This window comes from Emys orbicularis, chromosome 8 (genome assembly GCF_028017835.1).
Source record: "Emys orbicularis isolate rEmyOrb1 chromosome 8, rEmyOrb1.hap1, whole genome shotgun sequence".
Taxonomy (NCBI): Eukaryota; Metazoa; Chordata; order Testudines; family Emydidae; genus Emys; species Emys orbicularis.
In genome coordinates this window covers 54,470,493-54,492,846 of record NC_088690.1, presented here as the reverse complement: position 1 = coordinate 54,492,846, position 22,354 = coordinate 54,470,493, and the positions used below count along the sequence as shown (strand labels likewise).

Below are 22,354 nucleotides of genomic sequence, written 5' to 3'. Positions count from 1 at the left end.
TGTAGAGAGTGGGAAATGAAAATAATTAGACATAATGCTGTGAAATGTGTACGTTTGTAGGAGGAAGTGAATGGGGGTCCATCTATGCATCCAGTAAAGTGTTTATTATCTTAACCACATGTCAGGAATCTTTACATTCATAGCAAGCAGCATTTTATAAACAGTCAGTTTTTGACCTATCTAAACGTTCTGTTTAATCTCCGCTATTTCAAGGTCACTTTAAAAAGCAAACAAACAAGTGAAGCTGTTTATGAACTGGTAAGCAATATGTTAGATGTTTATTGGCATCCAGAACTTTCTGCCGGGCTGTTGACCTTTCCCATGAGACCTAATAGCTTGTGCTCAGAAGGGAAGTCACCTCTTGGTCATGGCTCTTGTGATCCTACCTATTTCTATTCCTAGAAATTCTGTTACCAACAAGAAATAAAAAAAAATATTTTGACTTTAGATCAATAGAATTGGAGTGTACAGGAAATGCAGGGTCAAGCCCAAAGGGAATACTGTTTTTATAGTTTTGAATGGACAATCTCTGACCTATGTTGACTGACTGTTTGCTCCAACCCCTGCACTCATTGTCTCTTCACTTCAGCTTCACTTCACACCTGCCTCTCATGCTTTCCTCCTTCTTCTCTTCTCTCCTGTGCTGTGTCCTCATTGCCCTCATACCTTCATTGTCCCTCATCCCTTCCCTTGTCTTTACATTTAGCTAGTTGTCTCTTGACTGACCCTCTTGCCCCCCCACCCCCGCAAAATATATCTTGGCACTAACATGACATTTGCCGGCCACGTTGTTCACTCTGCCTTTCCTCTACCCTTTGTCTGTCTTGTATATTTAAATTATAAGGTCTTCTGTGTTTTTACCGTAGCTAGCGCAATGGGGCCCCATTCTTCGTTGGTCCTTAGCCACTATTGTAAATCATAATGATAGTAAGGAGTATTTCATTTTTTGCAAGCACATAGAAATGCCTAAATATCTTTTTTTTAAAAATTCAAGTTGCGCCTCTAATTGGAATGAGCCCAGCAGTAGCCAATGTAATTGAAGGACAGCAGCTTACTTTGCCTTGTGTACTGCTGGCTGGAAACCCAATTCCAGGGCGGAGATGGATTAAAAATGATATGGTGGTAAGACACTCTTTTTTTATTTTTATGTATAGTCTTGCAGTTTCATATTTCCTGAGGGAGAAAAATATGCATTTAACATTTTAAGGCATGATATAAACTTAGCACAGTGTAATATAGCTACTGTTCTTAAGCAATTAATTTTTTGGTATGGGAGAAAAAAGTTGTAAATAAAAGATTGCAGCAAATAATTGGTATTTCATCACTGAAGGAAGTGATCACACGAGAGTTCCATGTAAGAAATATATCTGTCAACATTAAGGTTTGCTAGCCTGAGATTCCAGCTGATAGGAACAGAAATTACAATCCATAAAGGGGCAATCCTTGTGGAGACTCATTAGTCGATCATGTGAGAAACAGGCCCCTGGGTTCATTCCCTGATTCCAGGTCGAGCTTTCCAGCTGGAATAGTTCCTTCTGCCCTTTTGGGTATTCTCCCCAGAGGACGTGACTGGGCCTGCGTTCTGCCCACACGGGTTTCTCCCTCAGCCGTCACTTCTTCCACAGTGTCCTGTCTTGGACCTTGTTCCCCTCCCGGAGGCTCTTGTAGTTCCTGGGGGCAGGGCAAGAAGAGCCCCTTGGTGGGCACTTTCACCTTGGCCAGCCTTCACCTCTAGTTGTCTCAGACTCCTGGCCCATCTGGTTTCCTTTTGGCATCCCTGGCAGGCTGTCAGCAGCCATGTAGTTTTCCATTAAGCTGACCACTTCAGCCAAGGTCTCTAGTTGGTGCTTCAGGACCCATCCTCGTCCCCTGATGGGGAGTTTTGGGTGAATTTCCCCATCAGAATGAGTTCAGCAACCTGCTCCCCCATCCAGGTTTCCAGTTTTAGCCAGCACCAACAGTGCACCCTCAATCTCTGGGCCACCATGTGGGGCTGGATGCCAATGGATACTTCTCTTCCCGAAAGCAATGATGGTGCATCTCCTCTGAGGTATCAAAGTAATGAAGGATGGTTGCCTTGACTCTGGGGTAATCCTGGATGGTTGTTGGGTCGAGCCCCCAGTAGGCAGCCAGGGCGGATGTGGTCAGACGAGGGGCCAACAAGATGCCAGGGCCCATGGCAGTGCTACTGCTACTTGATCAAAGGTGGTAAGGAACGTCTCCAGGTCGTCACCATTTTTGTAAGCTTCATTGGCATTCGTGTGGCCAGCGGGGTGGGGTCCCTGTTGATGAATCCCATGAAGACAGGAAAAAGGACAGAATTTGTTGCACTAGGCATTACTGCTGCTTCTGTGGTTGTACTGCTAGGTCTCTAATTAATTGTTGCTGCTGTTGCACCATCTGTGGTTGCTGTTGGAAGGCCAGCTGCTGCTGTTGCTATCGCTTCCGGTTTTCTGTAGCCAACTTTGATAAACTATCCAGATCCGTATTTTTTTAAACAAAGTCCCTTCTCCTTATACCAGAGCTGATCAGTCTACCCATATTCTCCTCCAGTTGTCATGAATCTGTCATGGTAGCACATCCCCTTCAGGCTTTATGGGGAGTGCATGCACATGAGTCCAATTACTCCATCTTACCCCAGTGGGTGCTATAGGACATCTTTTTAGCAGGCCGGTGCTCACCTTCCAGCCAGAGCCTCTCAATTGTCTCATCTACTCTTTGTGTCCACCTAACAGCCTGTAGTTAGCAAAAGGGGTTAAGCAAAAGAAAGGCAAAGAAAAAAACCTCCCTCCAGGATATGGGATATGAACAGCTCCCTCCGGGATATGGGCCTCTCTTTCTTCAGAGGAGTCCTGGGAGAATCAATGTCCACCTCAGTGTTCAGTGGGCTCCAGTGCCAGCCTCAGTTCTTCTCCACTTCAACTCAGGGGTCCTGCACCCTCTTTCTGCAAGGGCAGCGGCTCTGTAGGCTGTATGTCCTCTCTCCAGGGCTGTTGATGCTTAACAGTCTTTTCCCTTCCCATGGTTGCCCCCATCCAGGTCGAGTTCCCTCTTTTTACCTCTCCAGTCCTGGCACAATTTGCCAGTGTGAAAGGCCACTCCAGCCCAAAGCAGCTCCTTGACCCCTTCCATGCTAATGAGCCTGGTCACAAGCACCCATTAGCATTAACTGGGAAGCATGTTATGTATGTGTACTATGTCAGAGTAAATACTCTTTTTCTGACTCCAGCACTAAAAGGTGCCTTATTTGATGTTACTGAAATCCTATTCAAAATATATTTCATGTGACAAGTGAAGGAATGTTCTTTTGTATGAACATGATTTTGAAAAAAAAAAAGGCCTGAGTTATTGAACCAAAGCCACTAGTATCTGAGATACTTAGGGCTATAATACAAGTATGTATTTTCCATAGTTAAAACGTACTTTCCTCTTTCTCTAGTTGGTCCCAAATCCCTACGTTAATGTTCGCAGTGACGGGAGTCTGCACCTTGAAAGAGTTCGGCTACAGGATGGAGGGGAATATACTTGCATGGCAAGTAATGTAGCTGGGACAAATAACAAAACTACCACCATCAGTGTATTTGGTAAGGGAAATGGTCTCAGGGCTTCCATTTGTTTTCAAAATAAGGTTGCACTTTTTGGAAGCAGTAGCTTGTGGAGAGAACTTTTTTTTAATTTAAAATTACAATAATACCTCAAATTTACTGGGCGCAATGGAATTACAATGTGGAGTAATGCAATGGAGAATCTGGACCCTGCATATAATGCAGTTAAATGATCAAGCCTGCCCCTTTTGAAAAAGAGGTCAAAAAAGACTTTTGACATCCATAAAAATCTTTCTATTTAGTTGTCTACAAGTGATGGGTTTTGCAGACTCCCTTACTTTATTAACAAAACAGACACAAGTGGGAGTTTATTGGAGTACTATGCCAAGTGCTGTCTAAGAGGTTACATAACTATTAAAAGGGAGCACAACTCATGAGAGTACAGTGCTTAAAAATAAATCGTTTGGCAAAGCTGCATTTTTAATACCATCAAAAACGGCAGTTTCTCACTCACTCATGGTGAAATGAATGTTTGCACTGTAGTGACCCAGTAGTGTCATGGTCTGAAATTCTTACATGTTAAATTAATCAAGGGAGACATATTTTAAATTTCACTGAGAATGCTGGAACATCCTTTTCAGTACAAAATTGAGCACTGTACATGTCATTATTAGCCAATGCTTTGCAACTGTTTTGAGTTTGACAAACTCTCTCTTGTGAGCAGCTTTTTGGGAAGATTTTTCAGATCTTGGGAACATGAGGTGGGGTGAAAAAGTTGGTATGTGTTGTTAAAGAGTCTAGGATATAAGGGTAGGATAGTGTAGGAATATGAAGCCTTTTGTCTCTGTCACTAAATAGGAATCAGGCCAGTTTGATAGTGAACTAAAGTCTTTATTATCTCTTGGCTGTTTGGGGTCTGTGGGAACTGATTTGGAGGTCTCAATCAAGTTGCTGCAAAAGCCAGTACATTCCCTACAAAAATCTTTACTAGCATTTTTAACAACTAAAGCTTGAATGAGCATGGAGAGTGACCTACCTCTTGCCCTTGGGCCTGGAGTGGTCTGTCCTAGAGAAGTTCCCCATTGATGGCAGTGGGTTCATCAGCAGATAAGCTGCATCCATTTTCACTGCAAGTGCAGAGGAGAACAAATCATGACCAGCACCATTTCAGAAAACCTTGCTTAAAACCTTCTTGGAGGATGTCCTAACCATGGCTTTCTGAAATGATGCTGAACATAGTCTGTCATGGTTTTACACATGTTCTGAAATTGTGTGCACCCAAACTAGTATTTAACTTGCTGATGACAGTCATTGCCAGCAACAGGTAATTTTTGTACTATAGACCACACCTTAGGGGTGGTAGCGCCAAGTCTGTGTTGAGTCATTGAGGGCAGAGTGAAATTTCCCAACTCCCTATTCTAATAGGTATTTTCAAGGCCCACTTTATGTAGATTGAGTCTTCTTTGCTGAATAGCAGTTGATTGGGTACAGAATACAGTGTGATAATTATACCATGGTTTAAAATATGTATCTGTGTGTATGTATATATTTTTAGTTCTACCTATCATTCAGCATGGACAGCAGATATTCAGTACAATTGAAGGAATCCCAGTAACATTACCGTGCAAAGCAAGTGGAGTTCCTAAGCCATCCATCGTCTGGTCCAAGGTAACTTCTAAACTTTGAGCTGTTTATGTTAAAAGATGAACTGAACACATGATTTAGCTATAACAGGAGCTATGTACAATGAAGGCAGCCAAAAACCTCTATCCTAAGGGACCTAGAAAACACTCTTTATTCATATCCGCTTCTGTTTTTCCATGCAGTACTCTCTGGCTGCGACACATTCAGCTTCCACACTTTGAAAAGCTAGGAAGACTTTATTGGTTATCTCTGGATCCTTTTTTTTAAAAAAGCCTTGGGAAATGTAAATATAATTATTGTGGTTTGAAAAATTAGGGATGGGCAAACTGCCATAGATTGAGAGTTCAGATTCATTTTGGAGGCTTATTTAAAGTGAATTTCTGCTCTGAAAAGTGAGTATGTAATAATGGCTTCTTCGGGGGACATTATGTAACTGATTGGAACTCAGTAAACAATTCTGTTCATGGTACTCAAGAAGGAATAGAGTCCAGTTCAGTCTCTCTCAGCTGTGTTGGCTTTACAAGGCTAATGGGAGTAAAAAGCAATAAAAGCTTATTTTTGTCATTAAACTTATTAAATATGTTTCTTGATGCACATAGGGAGCAGACCTTTTGAGTAAGAAGGTGTCTTTTTAGTCTTATTTCAGATTAGAATGACAATTTAAGACATGGTAGAAGTCTCCAAATCTCTTGAGCCTCCAGAATTAGGATGGAAAGCTCACAAGGTTTTCTGTTATGATTCCCTGCACTTGCACTCATATTGCTTGCTGAAAAGAGAAGCAAAGGGTGGCCCCAGAAACAGTGTAGAACGTTATCCAGATGTTTCAGAACTTCTGGTCATTCCTAATATGGGTGACGTTTGGGTCAGAGTTCTTATGGTATCCAAGCTATTTTGTTTTCATCTCTGCTATAATCATTGGGCCTGCATTCTACCCTCAGTTACTATTCTGTTGACTTCAGTAGGATTGCCTGGAGGTTGTATTGCTGTTATTAAGGGCAGAATTTGGCCTACTGAATTATATTAAATATGTGGATATTACATATTCCTCAACATAAAGTTTAAAGCAGCAGTGTCGAATTGAAGTCTGTTGTCCCATTTCAAGTACTCAGATCCTTACTTATATACAGTGAGCCAAATTCTCTTCTCAGTTATGCTGGTGTTATCCAGTCAACTTTAATGACACAGGTGAAGCTGAAAATTTGGCTGAAAATCTGTATAAAAGAGACATATATCTGTATAAATGAGTATTTGTAGATAGTTAATATAAATACATGTAAGGCATATAAGAATATGTACCATTGTTCATAAGTTTGTAAGTTACATAAAGTTATTGTGCATTACAAGTAGCTTCCTGAGTGCTTTCTTAGCCTTGTGTCAGAAGTCCAGCTCTTAAGGGAGCCTTACACCTGGAACATATTTTGGGGGATGAGTTTAATTATTCAACCGTTTGAGATGCAGTTTGAGGTGTACCTATCAATGACTGTTTTCAGATGAGGGGAGGGGAGGAAGCAGTGGTGGATTGGACTAGATCGGGCCCATCAGGGCTTTCAATCTGGCCTGCAGAATTGCCAGCCCCATGGCGCAGCGGGGCTAAGGCAGGCTCCCTGTCTGCTCTGACCCCACGCCGCTCCCGGAAGCAGCCGGCACCATGTCCCTGCGGCCCCTGGGGGAGGAGTGGGTGGGCAGAGGGCTACGTGCGCTGCCCTCGCTTGCAGGAACCACCCCCCACAGCTCCCATTGGCCAAGAACAGGGAACAGCAGCCAACGGGAGCTTCGGGGGTGGTACCCACAGGCGAGGGCAGCGTGCGGCAGAGCTGCCTGCCCCACCCCAATTCCCAGGAGCCACTGCCGGACATGCTGCCCACTTCCGGGAGCGGCGCGGGGCCAGGGCAGACAGGGAGCCTGCCTTAGCCCCGTTGTGCGCCGCTGCCACCCGAGAGCCTCTCAAGGTAAGCAGTGCCAGGCCAGAGCCTGCACCCCGCACTCCTCCTGCACCCCACACCCTAACCCCCTGCCCTGAGCCCCCTCCTGCACCCCAATCCCTTGCCTTGAGCCCCTTCCTGCACACCGCATCCTCTCCCACACCCCGCACTCCCTCCCACACCCCAACCCCCTGCCCCAGCCCTACATTCATGGCCCTGCATACAATTTTCCCACCCAGATGTGGTCCTCGGGCCAAAAAGTTTGCCCATCCCTGGACTAGATGAACTGTTCTAAGCTACTTTTAGCCCTAACAAGTTTGATACTTCTCATAATTTAAATGTTTCTGTTAGGCTTCATTTTATCTTTGGAAGCTTTGATTTCTATTTGATCAAGCACTTGTACATTGCTATTTTTTCTGAGAAAATTCATAGGGTTTTTATTATTATTTTTATTTTGCACAGAAAGGAGAGCTGATTCCTCCCAGGAATATGAAATTTTCTGCTGGGTCTGATGGAAGTTTGTATGTAGTTTCACCAGGAGGAGAGGAGACTGGGGAGTATATGTGCACAGCAACAAATGCGGCTGGTTATGCAACACGGAAAGTCCAACTAACTGTTTATGGTAAGTATAAGTTAAAACCAAACTTATTTAGCCTCCAACAAGCTCTGTTTTCAACATCAAAATGCACTCAGTTGGAAAATCTGAAGTGAAACTCAGGTTTACCAAACTTCCCATTAACCAATATCTAATTGTGGCCCCCAGGGTTGCATGGTAGTGAGATTAAAGGGATTATGCTCCAAGAAGTATGGTTCCTTTAAAGCAGTCTGGTTTGTACAGTTGTCTGGCATTCACTTCTTTGAGCTCTTTGACTGGGGACCTCTGGCCTTATTCTGATTTCATTTATACTGGGGTAAACTGGCAGAAACTCTACAAAAGTTAATGGAATTACACCTTGTGGGAGAGAAGAGTGAAGCCCTTCGAGTTCCCCTTTTGATGCTTTCTGACCATCTCTCACTATCATCTGAAACCCTGTTTACCTGAAGGTTTGGACTATGCTCCAGGATAGTCGGATAAATAAATTTGGATTTTTGTATACTGAATATGATGTAGGATAGTCTAATCTGAAAAAGTTTAATTTACAACACATTATTTTATCTTACACATGTATAAATAGACAACATATTTATTTCACTTTATTAACATGTTTTTTATTTTAGTGAAACCCAGAGTGTCCAGGCCTGGAAACCAGCAAGGAGGTACATATGACAAACCCATAGAGATTTCAGTGACTGCAGGGGAAGATGTCACACTTCCATGCGAGGTGAAGAGTTTGCCACCCCCCATAATTACCTGGGCCAAAGAAATGCAGCTTATCTCTCCATTCTCTCCAAGGTAACAAAATGTGATAGAAACAAAACAAAATGCAATTTCTTCTAAGCTCTCAGGTTTTTGGAAGTTTTTATTTTTTTTTTAACTGCCTGTTCCATTCTGATGAGTGAGTAAGGCATTGGAAAATCTGTACTTCTGTGTCAGCTGGTTTTGAAATTTTCATTCCCAAACTCAGCACATTATTCACCTTTTTGAACTGATTTTTTTAGGCTTTCCTGTTGTTGGCATTTTATAATTTTTTCCCAGGCTCTCAGATTCTGCTCTTGGTTCCTCCAGTGTAACACCAGAATTAGTTTATTGTGGTCACTGGACTAACTCTGCATTTACACTGGGAGGGGGTGGGGCGGGAGGGTGGTTAGAGAAGTGAGAGCAAAATCCATCTCTTAAATTCTACAGGCCTGTTAAAATCCCACCATGGTCTTTGTTGGCCTCTATATTCTGTACAATACTGTGTTGTTTTGTCTAGCATATTTCTTACAACGTGTATCACAAAACACTCATAGATGTAAATAAACCAATTTGAAAGAGAGCTTTTAATCCTCGTGGCTGTCTTTTAAAGCTCTGAACATTACTATAGCCATATTTCAGTCATGGTACATACCGTACTCCAATATGCATTTATAAGCAAAAACAAGCATTAGAAGTCAGCACAATGTTTCACTCCTCAGGAGGCCAAGTCCAAATAGCCTTCTGTACACAGACACCTCATTATTATGATTTAATATTTATTTTATGGTGGCACCCAGAACTGATCATCTGTGCTTGATCTTAAATCTTTAAAAGTTCCATTTTATTTTACGGTTATATGTTTCATCGCTGAGTTATGGGGAGAATTGTCTGCATTATATGAAATATGAATTCCTAATAGAATATGAATGACTGTTAATGTTTAAAACTGGTTGCAGGCATCTACTTATTGCCATTGTATCTTGGATTCAGAAACTCTCCAGCTGCTTTTAAAAATGTGAAAACATATTAGTTTAGGGCTTATGAAAAGTGTTGAACTTTAAGTCGCAGAGAATCCTCCAGCCTTGGAGACTGAAGTTCTTTGTCTGCCCATCAGTTACAGCATGGGCAGCAGTGGTACAAGCTTTCCTCATGATGCCCTGTTAAGGTACCTCAGTCCTTATGTGCAGGGACCATCTTTAGGGCTGAGATGGTTTATTCCCCAAGTTAATTCTGGGCCAGATTGTGCCCCCACTCTTGTGGTGTTGTACAAGATTGGGGAGGTCCGAAGGAGGCATTTTCTCCCCCTGTATCCCCAGCTAAGGGGTAGGCACAGTTTCAGTTCCCCTGAATAGAGGGCCTGCTAACACCATCAGGGCCCCAACCCACCTGAAAAGGGGGCATGGACCTGTCCCCACCACACCAGCCAGAAGAGCTGGCCAGACATAGGGGAGAGCATGCTGTGCCCTTTTAGAACCTCCCAGAGACTGCCACGCAGTGGGGTGAAGTCTCAGCCCCCAATATGGGCCAGTGCCTTCGGGTGCGTATACACTGCAGGATTTTTTCAGTGGCATGTAGTATCCATACTCATAGACTCATAGACTTTAAGGTCAGAAGGGACCATTATGATCATCTAGTCTGACCTCCCGCATGATGCAGGCCACAAAATCTGACCACCCACTCCTGGAATAATTCTCTCCCTTGACTCAGCTGTTGAAGTCCCCAAATCATGATTTAAAGACTTTAAGTCGCAGAGAATCCTCCAGCAAGCGACCCCTGCCCCATGCTGCGGAGGAAGGCGAAAAACCTCCAGGGCCTCTGCCAATCTACCCTGGAGGAAAATTCCTTCCCGACCCCAAATATGGCGATCAGCAGAACCCCGAGCATGCGGGCAAGATTCTCCAGCCAGACCCACATTGACCATTGATACTAAATACCAGCGATGGCAGTTATTGACTTATTGACTAAAATCACGTTATCCCATACACACACAGCCCCCCTAGTACGGATATAAATAGTAACATAGATGGTGAGGCATGGAGTAACCCAGTAAAGACATGGCTGAAAGGTGTGAGTATGTACCTGGGGTACATATCCTACATGTTCTTTACTGGCCCAAAGCATGCCTCCTGTCTATGCTGCTGTCTATGCTGTAGTGTCCTGCTACTAGAGCCTTTCCCTTCACAGGAAAAGGCTCCAGCAGCGGGGAAAGGGTCTGGCAGCTCCCCTCTGTTGGAGACTACCTCCTCCAAAGGGAAATGTTTGAACAGCAGGGAAGCTCCCTGCTGCTGGTTCCCTTCTCCACAGCAGGGAAAGGCTGTTAGCTCCCCCCTGCTGGAGCTCTTCCCTGCCACAGGGAAAGGCTCTGGCAGTGGAGAAAGGCTGTGGCCGGGGCGGTGGCTCAGCCTTTCCCTGCAGCCTCCCCTCTGCTACAGCATGTCCTGTTGCTGCAGTGAAAGGGTCTGGCAGTGGGGAGCAGCTGAAGCCTTTCACCGCTGCCTCCCCTCTCTGTCAGAGCCTTTCACTGATACGTGTAGCTACACACTGCAGTGTCAATAGGGTGTGCTTTTCACTGTGGCATGTAGATGTAGTTGCACCTACGCTGCACACCGTAGACATGGCCTTAATGACAAAGTCTGGCCCTCAGATTTTGCCCTTTCTCCTGAGACTGCAACAGTTAGAAATTCCAGTTGTGCTGGTGGTTTTTGTAATGAGTGCTCTTGTGTATGGGGAGAGAATTTATTTGTAAATTTTTGTATGGTTGCTGTAGCAACTCACACATATTCATTTTTGTTCACATCATCCCTTTGAAGTAAGGAAGTATTACTATCCTCATTCTACTCTGAGGCACAGAGAAATAAAGTTACTTGTTCATGTCACTGAACCAGATGTGCAAAATGGAACCCAGCCTTCCTGACTCTCTGATTAGTGCTTTAATCACAAGACCATCCTTATTCCCTAGATGAAGTGGACTTCACCAAATGGACTAAACGTGAGCAATCAGTTAATAGCAACTTTCTGTTGCTGCTGATTTGGGCTGACCTTGAGCCTGTGACTTACGTGAAAGGTTACATATCTTATTACCAATCCCATGAATCACACATTCCTCAAAGTTTGTTTCCAGTAGAAAAATAACAGGATTTAAGAAGTCCTGTGAGTATCTGGAACACCTACAGTTTGTCCTGTGGATCCTGCCATGTTTCAGATGATTTGCTTTGTATTCTGAATTTATGGATTCAGTAATGAGTTAGGAAAAATTTAGGAATAATAAATCACAATTATAGTTAAATAAAAACCTGCTCAACTGAACGAAATGTCATGTTAAACAGGATTATTTTAGTTCATGGCAGAGCCATCCCTACCCATATGCAAAGTACGCAGCTGAGTAGGGCACCAGGAAATTTGGGGCAGCTGTGTGCTGCTCCAGCCCCTGCCCCACCCCCATGGCTCTGCCCCTGCTCCGCCCCAACCGCCCTCCCCACTCCACCCCTTCCCCAAAGCCCCCACCCCTGCTCTGCCCCCGCCCCACCTCTTCCCGCGAGGGGGCTGTGTAGGGCCCCAGAATAGCTAGGAACGGCCCTGGTTCATGGTATTTATTAGTAATGTCTAAGTAAAGCTCATTCTTCTCTCAATAAATATTTATACAATTATACATGTTTCCTATTTTTCCAGACACACCTTCCTTCCCTCAGGGTCAATGAAGATCACTGAGACGCGAGTTTCAGACAGCGGAATGTATATCTGCGTGGCCACAAATATTGCTGGGAATGTGACTCAGTCAGTAAAGCTAAATGTATATGGTGAGTTATTTAACTACAAGAATAATCCCTTGTGGAGATTATACTAAGGAAGCAACTGGAATTGAAGTGCCTAAACTTTTTCATAGTGTGAACCACCTCTCATAGGCATCTCCCTGTCTCATTTAATATCACATGGACCACACCCTCTTCCCATTTGCTATCACATAACCTACTTCCTTCTCTTCTCTTAATGTGATTTAGAAAGTGGAAATCTGGAGGAAATATAGCACCATATGATCAGTCTGCCCTCCTTGAACCACCAGAGCTTTATGGGCTGAGAACTGCTGTTCTAATGCAAAGTAGCCAGAATGTCCACAAATATTTACAAAACTTTCATTAATATTTACCAATCCAGGGGGCACACAGAATCTACTTGCCTGCCTTTTCTCATGGTGGTATAGTATAGTGGAAAAACTAATGATATTTCAGTTGGGCATCAAAAAATTGCACAGACTCCATTGCAATGTTGAGATACTGGTAAGTATTATAATGGCAAGGGCTGCAGTCTTGTTCATGTGGTATATTGAGAAGTGTGCTGGAATTGCAAGTGATGTGTGTGGGGGGGGGTGTTCCCGGTTCTGCTTGCAGGCTGCAGGACTCTATAGGAAAACATGGAATCACAGTCAGTTTGTAACCATCCATCCTAGAGAAAGATGGGGTGAGTTGCTAAGTTCCCTCTAAGTCGCATGGCCATGCAGCAGCCTATTAAGTGGCGGGGAGAGATGCCTCTCCCCTAGCCCCGGACTTGCCACGGTGCCCCTCCCCCAGCCCCGACCCAGCCCGGCCTGGACAGTACCGGGTTTATAATGGCACCAGGCCCACACTTAGCAGGGGCCCTGTGGCCTGGCCCTCCACTTCACTTGCGCTGCAGCCCAGCAGCTGAAGCGCTGGCTCCTCTCTGGCACGTCCCCCATGCGCCTCTAGGCCCGCTGGCCCAGGGCTGCTGCTCCTTGCTCGCGCCCCCCCCCTCCCCCCCCGCTCCTGTCAGCTGGCCGGTTGAGGGCTCCTCTCTCTGTCCCCACCCTCCATCAGCAGCAGGCAACAGCCGCCAGCTGCCTGCCAGTGATGGGAGTGGGGGGGTGGAAAGGAGCACACAGCTGCTGCCACTCCTCTAGCCACCGGTGAGGGACTGTCTGCTGCTTCGAACTCACCCGGGGAGCCCAAAGCGGCAGACGGTCACTGGTGTCCCGGACTGCAGACGGACCTGCTGTGACCCGGGGAGAGATGTCCTGACCTCAGCCCAGACCTGCCATGGACGGGGAAGAGGCGCCCCAACCCAGCGCTGGCCCGGACCTGCCACGGACGGGGAAGAGGTGCCTATTCCATAGCCCCAGCCTCGGAACTGCTGCGGCGGGGAGAGGCGCCTCTCCCAGCCAGACCAGGTGCTGCTGTGGGGAGAGAGAGCTGGGGGGAGTCCTCTCACCCCACCGTAGCCCCAGGGCAGCCTGCACCTCAAAACTCTCATACCCAGCTCGCATCCCCAGCTGGAGCCCTCACCCCCCGCACCCTAACTCCCTGCCCCAGCTCCCTCCTGCACCCCAAACCCCTCATCCCCTCCTGTGCCCCAACCCTCTGCCTCAGCCTGGAGCCCCTCATCTTCAGCCCCATCCCAGAGTCCTCACCCCCCTGCACTCCAACCCTCTGCCCCACCCCTTAGCCACCTCCCATACTCCGAACCCCTCAGCCCCACCCCTGCCACATGAATTTTGTTATGTGCACCAAAATGGAGGTGATATGTGACTCCATATTGGTGCACATAACAAAATTCATTCCGCACATGTGTAGGAAAAATTAGAGGGAACATTGGTGAGTTGTGCCTCTCTGTTTTAGAGAGCAGCCTGCTTTGTCTTTCTCTGATTTGGGGTTCATGTGTGCTACTGTTCTGAATTCAAAGAGATAAAGTAGTAGCATGAGTATATACATTATTTTATTTAAGTTCTCTCTTTTTATCTAACTTCTCTGCCATGAACATAACAGTTAATTGTTTCAGAGATTCCTTATGTGTAGGGCTGCAGTTTGTCATGGTGGTGAAAAAGTCATGGATACCATGGCTTCTCTGTCCACAGCTTCCATGTAGGAAGGCTCTAGGTGGGTTGCTCACTGGCCAATGTGGAGGGCAGGCCCAGGGAAGAGGTGGGGTCGGAGAGTGAACCTGCCTCACACTCATCCCGCAGCCTCAACGCATGTCGTGATAGGGCCGTGACTGGGCCAAACTTGAGTGAACGGTATTTCAGCAGAGAGGCAGCAGGCGCTGTGACCCAGTGTGCCAAGGCACAATGCCTGGAGTGGGGAACCAGGCCTGGGACCCAGGAGCCATGGCTGCCCATGCCCTGGATGAGCATGGGGCTGGCTTGCTCTCAACACCTAGCCCCAGCCCTGCTGGGCACAGGAGCTGCTGCTGCCCAGGGTGAGTGCAGGCTGGACTCACTCTCAACCCCAGGCCCAGCTCCATGGGACACAAGAGGAGTTGCCACTTGCCTGTCCTGTAGGTGTGTGTGAGGCAGGCTCCCTCTCAATCCCCGAGCTGAGCCCAGCCCCACGGATCACAGGAGTTACCACTGCCTGTGCCCAGGATGAATGCAGGGTGGGGTCTCTCTCGAAGCCACTCTCTTCCCCAGGGCCTCTCCTCCTCACCAGGCTGGAATTAGGGTTGTAGTACTGGAGCAGAAGGTGATGCTGGAGATGCTGTGATTTTGAAGAGATATAGTTGAATTTTATTTATCGGGGGCCTTTTTTATCAAATATCCAGGAACAGTCACTAAACCCATGACTATTACTACATTTAGTGTGGCTGCTCTGTTATTTTTGATTAAAAATTTCCATGACAAATCTGCATCCCTACTTGAGTCTTTTTATCTTTAGTGATTCCTATAAAGAAAAGCATTGGGGCAAGGCAGTTATAATGTTGATTTACCATGCTTTTATTCTTTGCGACCAGCAAAAATCTATTCCAGCCACATTTTATCTTCTTGTCTGAATTTAGCCTAGAAACATAGAATCTCAGGGTTGGAAGGGACCTCAGGAGGTCATCTAGTCCAACCCCCTGCTCAAAGCAGGATCAATCCCCAGACAGATTTTTACCCCAGTTCCTCAAGGGTTGAACTCACAACCCTGGGTTTAGTAGGCCAATGCTCAAACCACTGAGCTATCCCTCCCCCCATACATAGTTGGGATTAAGAGGAAGGAAGTTAGAATGTTAAAGAGCAAATGTAATTGACTTTATCTTAAAACTTTTGAATTGTTTTGTACTATGGGCAGCCAGTACCCAGGAGTTCTTTAAAATGTGCTTGGAAGAATGAGGGTACAATACTTCTTTGGAAATAATGTTTTAGGATTTTAAATGTTGAGTCTCCAAATGACTTAAGCAATGGCGTACTGTAAATCTTGTCTTCAAGAACATTCAGTTCTGATTGCTTGATGTTACTTAGGGACATTAAATTGCATTGGGCAAGGGAAAGGTATTTTCTAAAAGGATAACACTGACCATATTTCCTCCATGAATAGTCTGCCAGATCTTCTTTTTCTCATTACCATTGATTTATTTGTCTTGCCTAGTTCCTCCAAAGATACAACGTGGGCCTCGAGTTATGAAAGTACAAGTTGGTCACAGAGTTGATATACCGTGCAATGCTCAAGGGATCCCTCCCCCAACAATCACCTGGTTCAAAGGCAGAAATACCATGCTAATAGATGGAGGACAGTATATCAGCAATCCGGATGGAACACTGAGCATCAGCAAAGTCCAGCTTTCAGACTCTGGAATCTACAAGTGTGTTGCTAGTAACATAGCTGGCAGTGATGAATTGGAGATAACGATACAAGTTCAAGGTATTTATAACATGGCCTGAGTCTTGGACATACAGCTGTGATCAAGTGTAGCTTTATTTTAATATATGGTATACCTTGTGTTGTGGGGGAAGATAAACTGTTGCACTTTCAGAGAGGTAGACTCAGTGTTTCAGAGGATCTTTGATTCCACTGACCTGTAACTGATCCTACTTAGGAAACATATCACTAATGACACTGCTGCCTGACCCAATATCAAAATCTACATACGTTTCAAATGCGGTAATATGATGTGATTGTTTTGAGCAGGGGGAGGCACAAAGAAACATTAGATAGTTTGCAAAAATATGAAACAAAACAAAACTTTTTAATTCTTTTAATTTTGAAAGGGACTTTCTTGTGGTTGGTTGATATTACAAGGAGGATCAAAATCAGCCTTAACTATGGTGCTCCAAAAACACAAACCTCTGTCACTTGAGCTAAAGGAACAGGTCTGCTAGCTGTACATGTAGGAGGATTCTTGTTCCTTTTAAAATGCAAACAGCCAACAGTGGGCAACATGTTCACGCAAATATAATGTCTGAGTCTTCCCTCACTTACTTGCTTTACATGGATACAATTCCATTGACTTCAGTGGGGGTACTTCTCATTTTATAGTGGTCTTAAAGCCCATATTCTGAGCATTAACACTGCTTTGGGTTTGGCCCATAATTCCTATTTAAAACAGTGAAACAGGATTGGGTTCAGAACAATCTACAACAAAAAATGTTAATAACTTTACTTAATTATGAACTATTTTCTTCAGATACACCGAGCACGTGAATTTTCAAGGAGATGGAAGACAGAAAGTCAGAATGGGTAGGATGGTGTCTTTGAGCTACAGGAAGACAAAAAAACATTAAGAGAAGAATCAAAATTTCAAAGCAGGATAATTCTTTTAATGATCTGTAGCTCAAAAACAGTTTGTCCAATTTCCATCAAATTTTGCAGAAACATCCTCTGCCTTCAGAGTAAATATAGCAATTGTCAGAGCAAACCAATTTGGACTAGATTCTGAAATCCTAATTCACACAGAGTCATAGTTTACTGTTTAAGTAGTCCCAGTGAAATAAATGGGACTGCTGGAATATTACCATCTACTGAGTGTGTGTCAGGATATGAGAATCAGGCCATTTGAGAATGGGAAGGAAAAAAGAGGTGTAAATTGCCTGTGTACATAGTATGTTTTGACATTTGAGAGGAGGGACTAAGATTATTTACTCTGTTTCTGCTTTTCTTTTAGAACCTCCTACAGTAGATGATCTTGACCCTCCTTACAACACTCCATTTCAAGAAAGAGTTGCAAATCAACGCATTGCATTTCCATGTCCAGCAAAAGGTGTGCAACACTGTAACCATTGTGGCTGATAACTATATTTTTTCTCTTAGGCACTCATAGTTGCAATGCATCTTGGTGTTTTCTGGAAAGGTAAAAATGTATAGTCCTTCTTAAATACAACATCTCACCAGGATATTAAAATAAAAAAAAACCTTAACAGTAAGAAAAAGGGCCATTGATACTAAGTAATTTAACTAATTAGGTAGTATATTTTTGTAGGACAATGACAGTGCAAGAGTTCTTCGCATTGCCCAATGGTTGGAGTGGCAGGGACTACCTCTAAGCATGAAGGAGAGTTCAGTCCCCAAGCCCTTTTAGCCAGTTGTGCCAGTTCGAACTGCAGTGTGTTTTATGATTTACAGAAGCTGCAGCAAAGATTTTTCTTACTGTACATTTTTATCCCATGCACTGCTCTAAAGTAATATCAATCCTTCTTTTTTCAAATTAAGCAAGAAGTCTCTTGAAGTTCTATAAATTTCTCTCATTAGGCACCCCAAAACCTGTCATCAAATGGTTACGTAATGGCAGGGAGCTGACTGGCAATGAGCCAGGCATTTCAATTTTGGAGGATGGGACACTGCTTATCATTGCTTCAGTTACACCGTACGACAATGGAGAATACATCTGCCTAGCAGTGAATGAAGCAGGAAGCACAGAAAGAAAATACAATCTGAAGGTTCATGGTAAATAACTATAGCTCTTAAGGGTAATTTTCAAAAGGGCAGTTTCTCCTTTGTTTTTGTAAATTGCACACACAAAATGTGTGCCTGCATTTTTGTAGTTGTGGGAGCAAATCTGAGTATTTGTACCTGTAGCTACCTGATTGGTTGTTAGTTCTGTTTACTTATGCTTAATGCAGAACCAACTTCTGTTTACACAAATAACCAAATGATTATCGTAGACACCCATAAATTTACATGACACTTGGTAAACATGTAAAAGACCAGGTGTTTGCCCCCAAAGAGCTTATAGAATAAGTGCTAGATACGCCCCTCTATTAATGCAGGAGAGGGGAGTCATTGCTCGAAGAACTTAGCATAGAATGGAGAAGCAGCTGCTCCATGACATTCTCCCCTCCCCACCCCACAAAGCTCCTACCACACCACCTGGTAGGGGATCTATTACAGCATGTATCAGGAGACAGTGGACCATCATAGCACCTACTCTGTGTAGTGTACTTCCATCCTAACCTGGTTTATTTCCAATAGGAAATTCCCACAGGAATTAACACAGCCCCAAGCAGTGTTAACTCCCCCTCTGTCTTCTACTCTATTTAGCAGGGGGAGGTATGGCACAGGCATGCGCAGAGAGCCTATGGTTACCTCGCTCCCTCAGTATGATTCTTTCAGAGGAGCACCATAGGCAGCTCTGTTTCTAGTGCAGTTACCATGGGATCCATTAGGATGTTGCCTGCTTTCCCTATAGACCATAGGCTCTGTGGGGTTCCAGGCTGCTCCTTGATATTTACAAGGCAGCAATGTGGAGTTCCATCCACACACTCATGAGACATTACACCTTGGTCCAATTCTCCTTTGGGACAGCGATTCTACAAGCAGCTATACCACCTGCATCCTCATAACCTCATCCTCTCTGAGTTACCCACACTGGAATATGTGTGGACATATGGACCATCACTCCAAGAAGAAAGGGAAATGATTTACCTTATTGCAACTGGAAATGTTCAGTATGTATGGTCGCCATCTATATTCCACTACTCATCCTCCTTCCCCTCTGCTTTGGATCATGTCTGATTATTTGGTCTGCACTGCCTCTTAAACCGCTGGCAGAGATTACGAGGAGAGTAAGGGACACTACAGAGCAATAGACATTACTTGGAAGAATTTCCCAGTCTCTGGCATGTGGAGCGCATGCATACCCACAGTGGAATACAGATAGGGACCATAAATCTCAAAGCACTTTGGTTACAAAAGTAAGTAACTTCCCTTTATGCCTATACAGGACAGGAGCAGGCATCATGCCTCCAGCTGCATTTGTAGAGAGAGTGATCACTAGTGGTCATTGCTACACCTCTGGAAAAGGTGTAGCGTATACTTCCTCCAGTGCAGCTCTGCATTCACAAGTCAGTGTACAATGTGAGGGACCAGAATCATGGTGATTCTCCAACCCCCTGGAGGTAGGCCCCTTCTGGGACACTGAGCACGTCCAGTATTGTTAGTGGGACTCCCTCATTCCCGAGAGCATAGAGGAGGAAGGGTTTCCTTACACCCTTTCCCACAGTGCATCTGTGCTGGGTCAACCATGATTATTATTAGCAATGTGTCAAATTAAAATAAAGGATTATACTTAAACCAATAGGAAGAAGGAAACTAAGTGACAAGGGTTCTATTGGAGTTTGTATCCCGTCTAGCAAGTATCAGCCTGATGAAAGTGCCAAAGTAAGATCTTAGTTAGAGAGTCTCTCACCTGGCTAACCTCGACATTCTCTTCTTCTTAAAATAATACTGAGACTTCTTTATAAAAAGGATCCCTTCCTCTTGCAATGAAATCATTTTTTTCCCCAAAGAAAATCTTCATCCCCAGAGAAGGGTCACACTAAATGGAACTGCAATTGGAATGCTGCAATTCATTGAAACGATTTAGGACTTACATTGTATTTAGCTGTATCTGAGTTCACTGTACACAGCTTCCACTATAATCTACCTTTGATAACTTGTACAGTGAGACAGCTTTTAACCTAACACAGTTTGATATGAGGTATTAACCCCTTTACTCCAACACAGGTTTGATGACACAGACATTAACAGACACTTGATTATAGCATAAAGCTATTACATGTGCATTAATAAATACCAGCTATAAAGAAAAACCTGACATGATGAAAATAATGTGCAGAACTTTAAGACAACATGTTGGTTTTGCTTTTTTACATGTTTATGTCCATGGCGTTTTTGATTAAATAAATCTTTGCTTAACATAATTTATTATAGTTCCTCCTGAAATTCAAGATCAAGAAAAGGTGACAAATGCATCTGTAGTGGTTAATCAGCCTGTGAATCTCTACTGTGAAGTGTCAGGCAACCCCTTTCCCATCATCACATGGTATAAAGATGATGTCCAGGTATGCAATGTTTGTTGATTTCATGGCAAATTAAGTGAAACGACTGTAAATGTACAAAAGCCAATTCCACCAGATTTCACATTAGCTTTCTAAAGCCTTTTTGGTGAGTGCTTGAGAAGAGAGCTCATTTAAATAAAATAAAATATATTTATTTACTTAGGGTATGTCTATACTAGTAGCGCTTTACTGGTATAGGAATATCATTATATTATATTGGAAAAGCTGTGTAGCAGTGTAGTAAAACCACCGTTTACAAGTGAAACAAGCTATACTGGTAAAAGCACAATTTTGCCAATATAACTTTTATATTCCAACACAGTTATTTTGGTCAGGGATCATACCTTCTGCCAGCAGAAATTTGTAGTGTTGACCTGGCCTTAGATTTAAGCAACAATAAAAACATGCATACACAAAGCACTGGGTACCTTTGTAACTAATTAAATATATGGTCACATAACTCACAATGATGACCACTGAATTGTGCACAGGTAATAAATTAACTCACGCATTCATTAAATCAAAGCAACAGAAAAGCACTTTTCAAGCCTTCTCCAAAAACTAGCCTCAGCCTCCCCCCAAACCTTATCATCTATATCTTAGATCTCAAAACACTTTACAAAGAAGGACAAGTATTTTAACCCCTGCAACAAAGAGACTAAAAAGGAGATTTGATTATCATACAACTGCAAATTATAATATTGCCATACAGTTATCTGCCCATTATTATATAACTACCTACAGGTTATGCTTGATAACTTACATTGTTCTTTGAAGGTATTATGGTTGTGACAGAGAAGGGACATTAAGTGGATAGATTATTGTTTAAGAGAAACTACTACCTTCTTTTCAAAATCCAGCTGCAGTGTTTGGCTGATGTAACTGGACCACATAATGCTGATCTCTTTGATTTTTTTTTTTTTTTAAGGTTGTGGAAAGCAGTACTCTCCAGATTTTGCATAATGGGAAGATACTGAAGCTCCTTAAGGTTGCTGCTGCTGATGGTGGACAGTATTCATGCAAAGCAACTAACATAGCAGGGAGTTCTGAGAAGCTATTTAATGTAGAAGTGCTAGGTTAGTACTGTGCTCTTTAAAGCTGGTAATCTGAAAAAATGGTATTTGGTATTTATAAGTCATTACATTGCAGGGTTTTTTTTGGTCATGTTAAATACAGGATATAGTATCTCTCCACACAATAACATCTCATGTTGTTTGAACTTTGTCATCTTTTTGGTACCATACACAAAAAGCTGCTTTCCATCTCAGACTTCGGATATAAGATATTTTATCTTAATGTCTTGTGCATATTTTACTAATGGAACACAGATGACAGGCTAGAAAGATTTTCTTGTGCCAAATAGTCAGTTCCCCAGCACTTGTGCAGAATTGCTTTCTATGTGAAGGATCATAGGCACAATAGAAAGGTGTTATAGAACAGCAGCTGCAGCCAGCGGCGGCTCCAGGCACCAGCGCTCCAAGTGAGGGCGGCAGTCAGGCAGCCTTTGGCGGCATGCCTGCGGGAGGTCCGCCAGTCCCGCGGATTCGGCGGCAATTCGGCGGCAGGTACGCCGAAGCCGCGGGACCGGCAGACCTCCCGCAGGCATGCCGCCGAATCTGCGGGACCGGGGACCTCCCGCAGGCATGCCGCCGAAGGCAGCCTGCCTGCCATGCTTGGGGCGGCAAAAAAGCTAGAGCCGCCCGTGGCTGCAGCATTCACTTTCACAATTAAGGTTGAAGCTTTGCTACTTATACTGATTACATGGTCATCCTGAACTCATGGCCTCCATGATCTAATCTGTTCAGTTAGTTCCATTGTCAGCAAGTCTTCCACATTTAGTCGCCATGTTAGCCATGTTTAGTTCTCA

The 22,354-nt window shown here is 44.0% G+C and overlaps 1 protein-coding gene across 1 annotated transcript in view; it reads left to right on the top strand.

Annotated features, from left to right (window-relative positions):
- Positions 1 to 22,354, top strand: part of HMCN1 (hemicentin 1) — a 358,780-nt gene that overhangs the window by 171,990 nt on the left and 164,436 nt on the right. Inside the window, exons 18-28 of the mRNA XM_065408898.1 lie at positions 995 to 1,122; positions 3,440 to 3,584; positions 5,101 to 5,213; positions 7,574 to 7,733; positions 8,330 to 8,504; positions 12,120 to 12,247; positions 15,803 to 16,075; positions 17,316 to 17,411; positions 17,900 to 18,094; positions 20,360 to 20,490; positions 21,416 to 21,563. Of these exons, the coding sequence (XP_065264970.1) occupies positions 995 to 1,122; positions 3,440 to 3,584; positions 5,101 to 5,213; positions 7,574 to 7,733; positions 8,330 to 8,504; positions 12,120 to 12,247; positions 15,803 to 16,075; positions 17,316 to 17,411; positions 17,900 to 18,094; positions 20,360 to 20,490; positions 21,416 to 21,563 (1,692 nt within the window). The remainder of the gene's footprint in view (positions 1 to 994; positions 1,123 to 3,439; positions 3,585 to 5,100; positions 5,214 to 7,573; positions 7,734 to 8,329; positions 8,505 to 12,119; positions 12,248 to 15,802; positions 16,076 to 17,315; positions 17,412 to 17,899; positions 18,095 to 20,359; positions 20,491 to 21,415; positions 21,564 to 22,354) is intronic.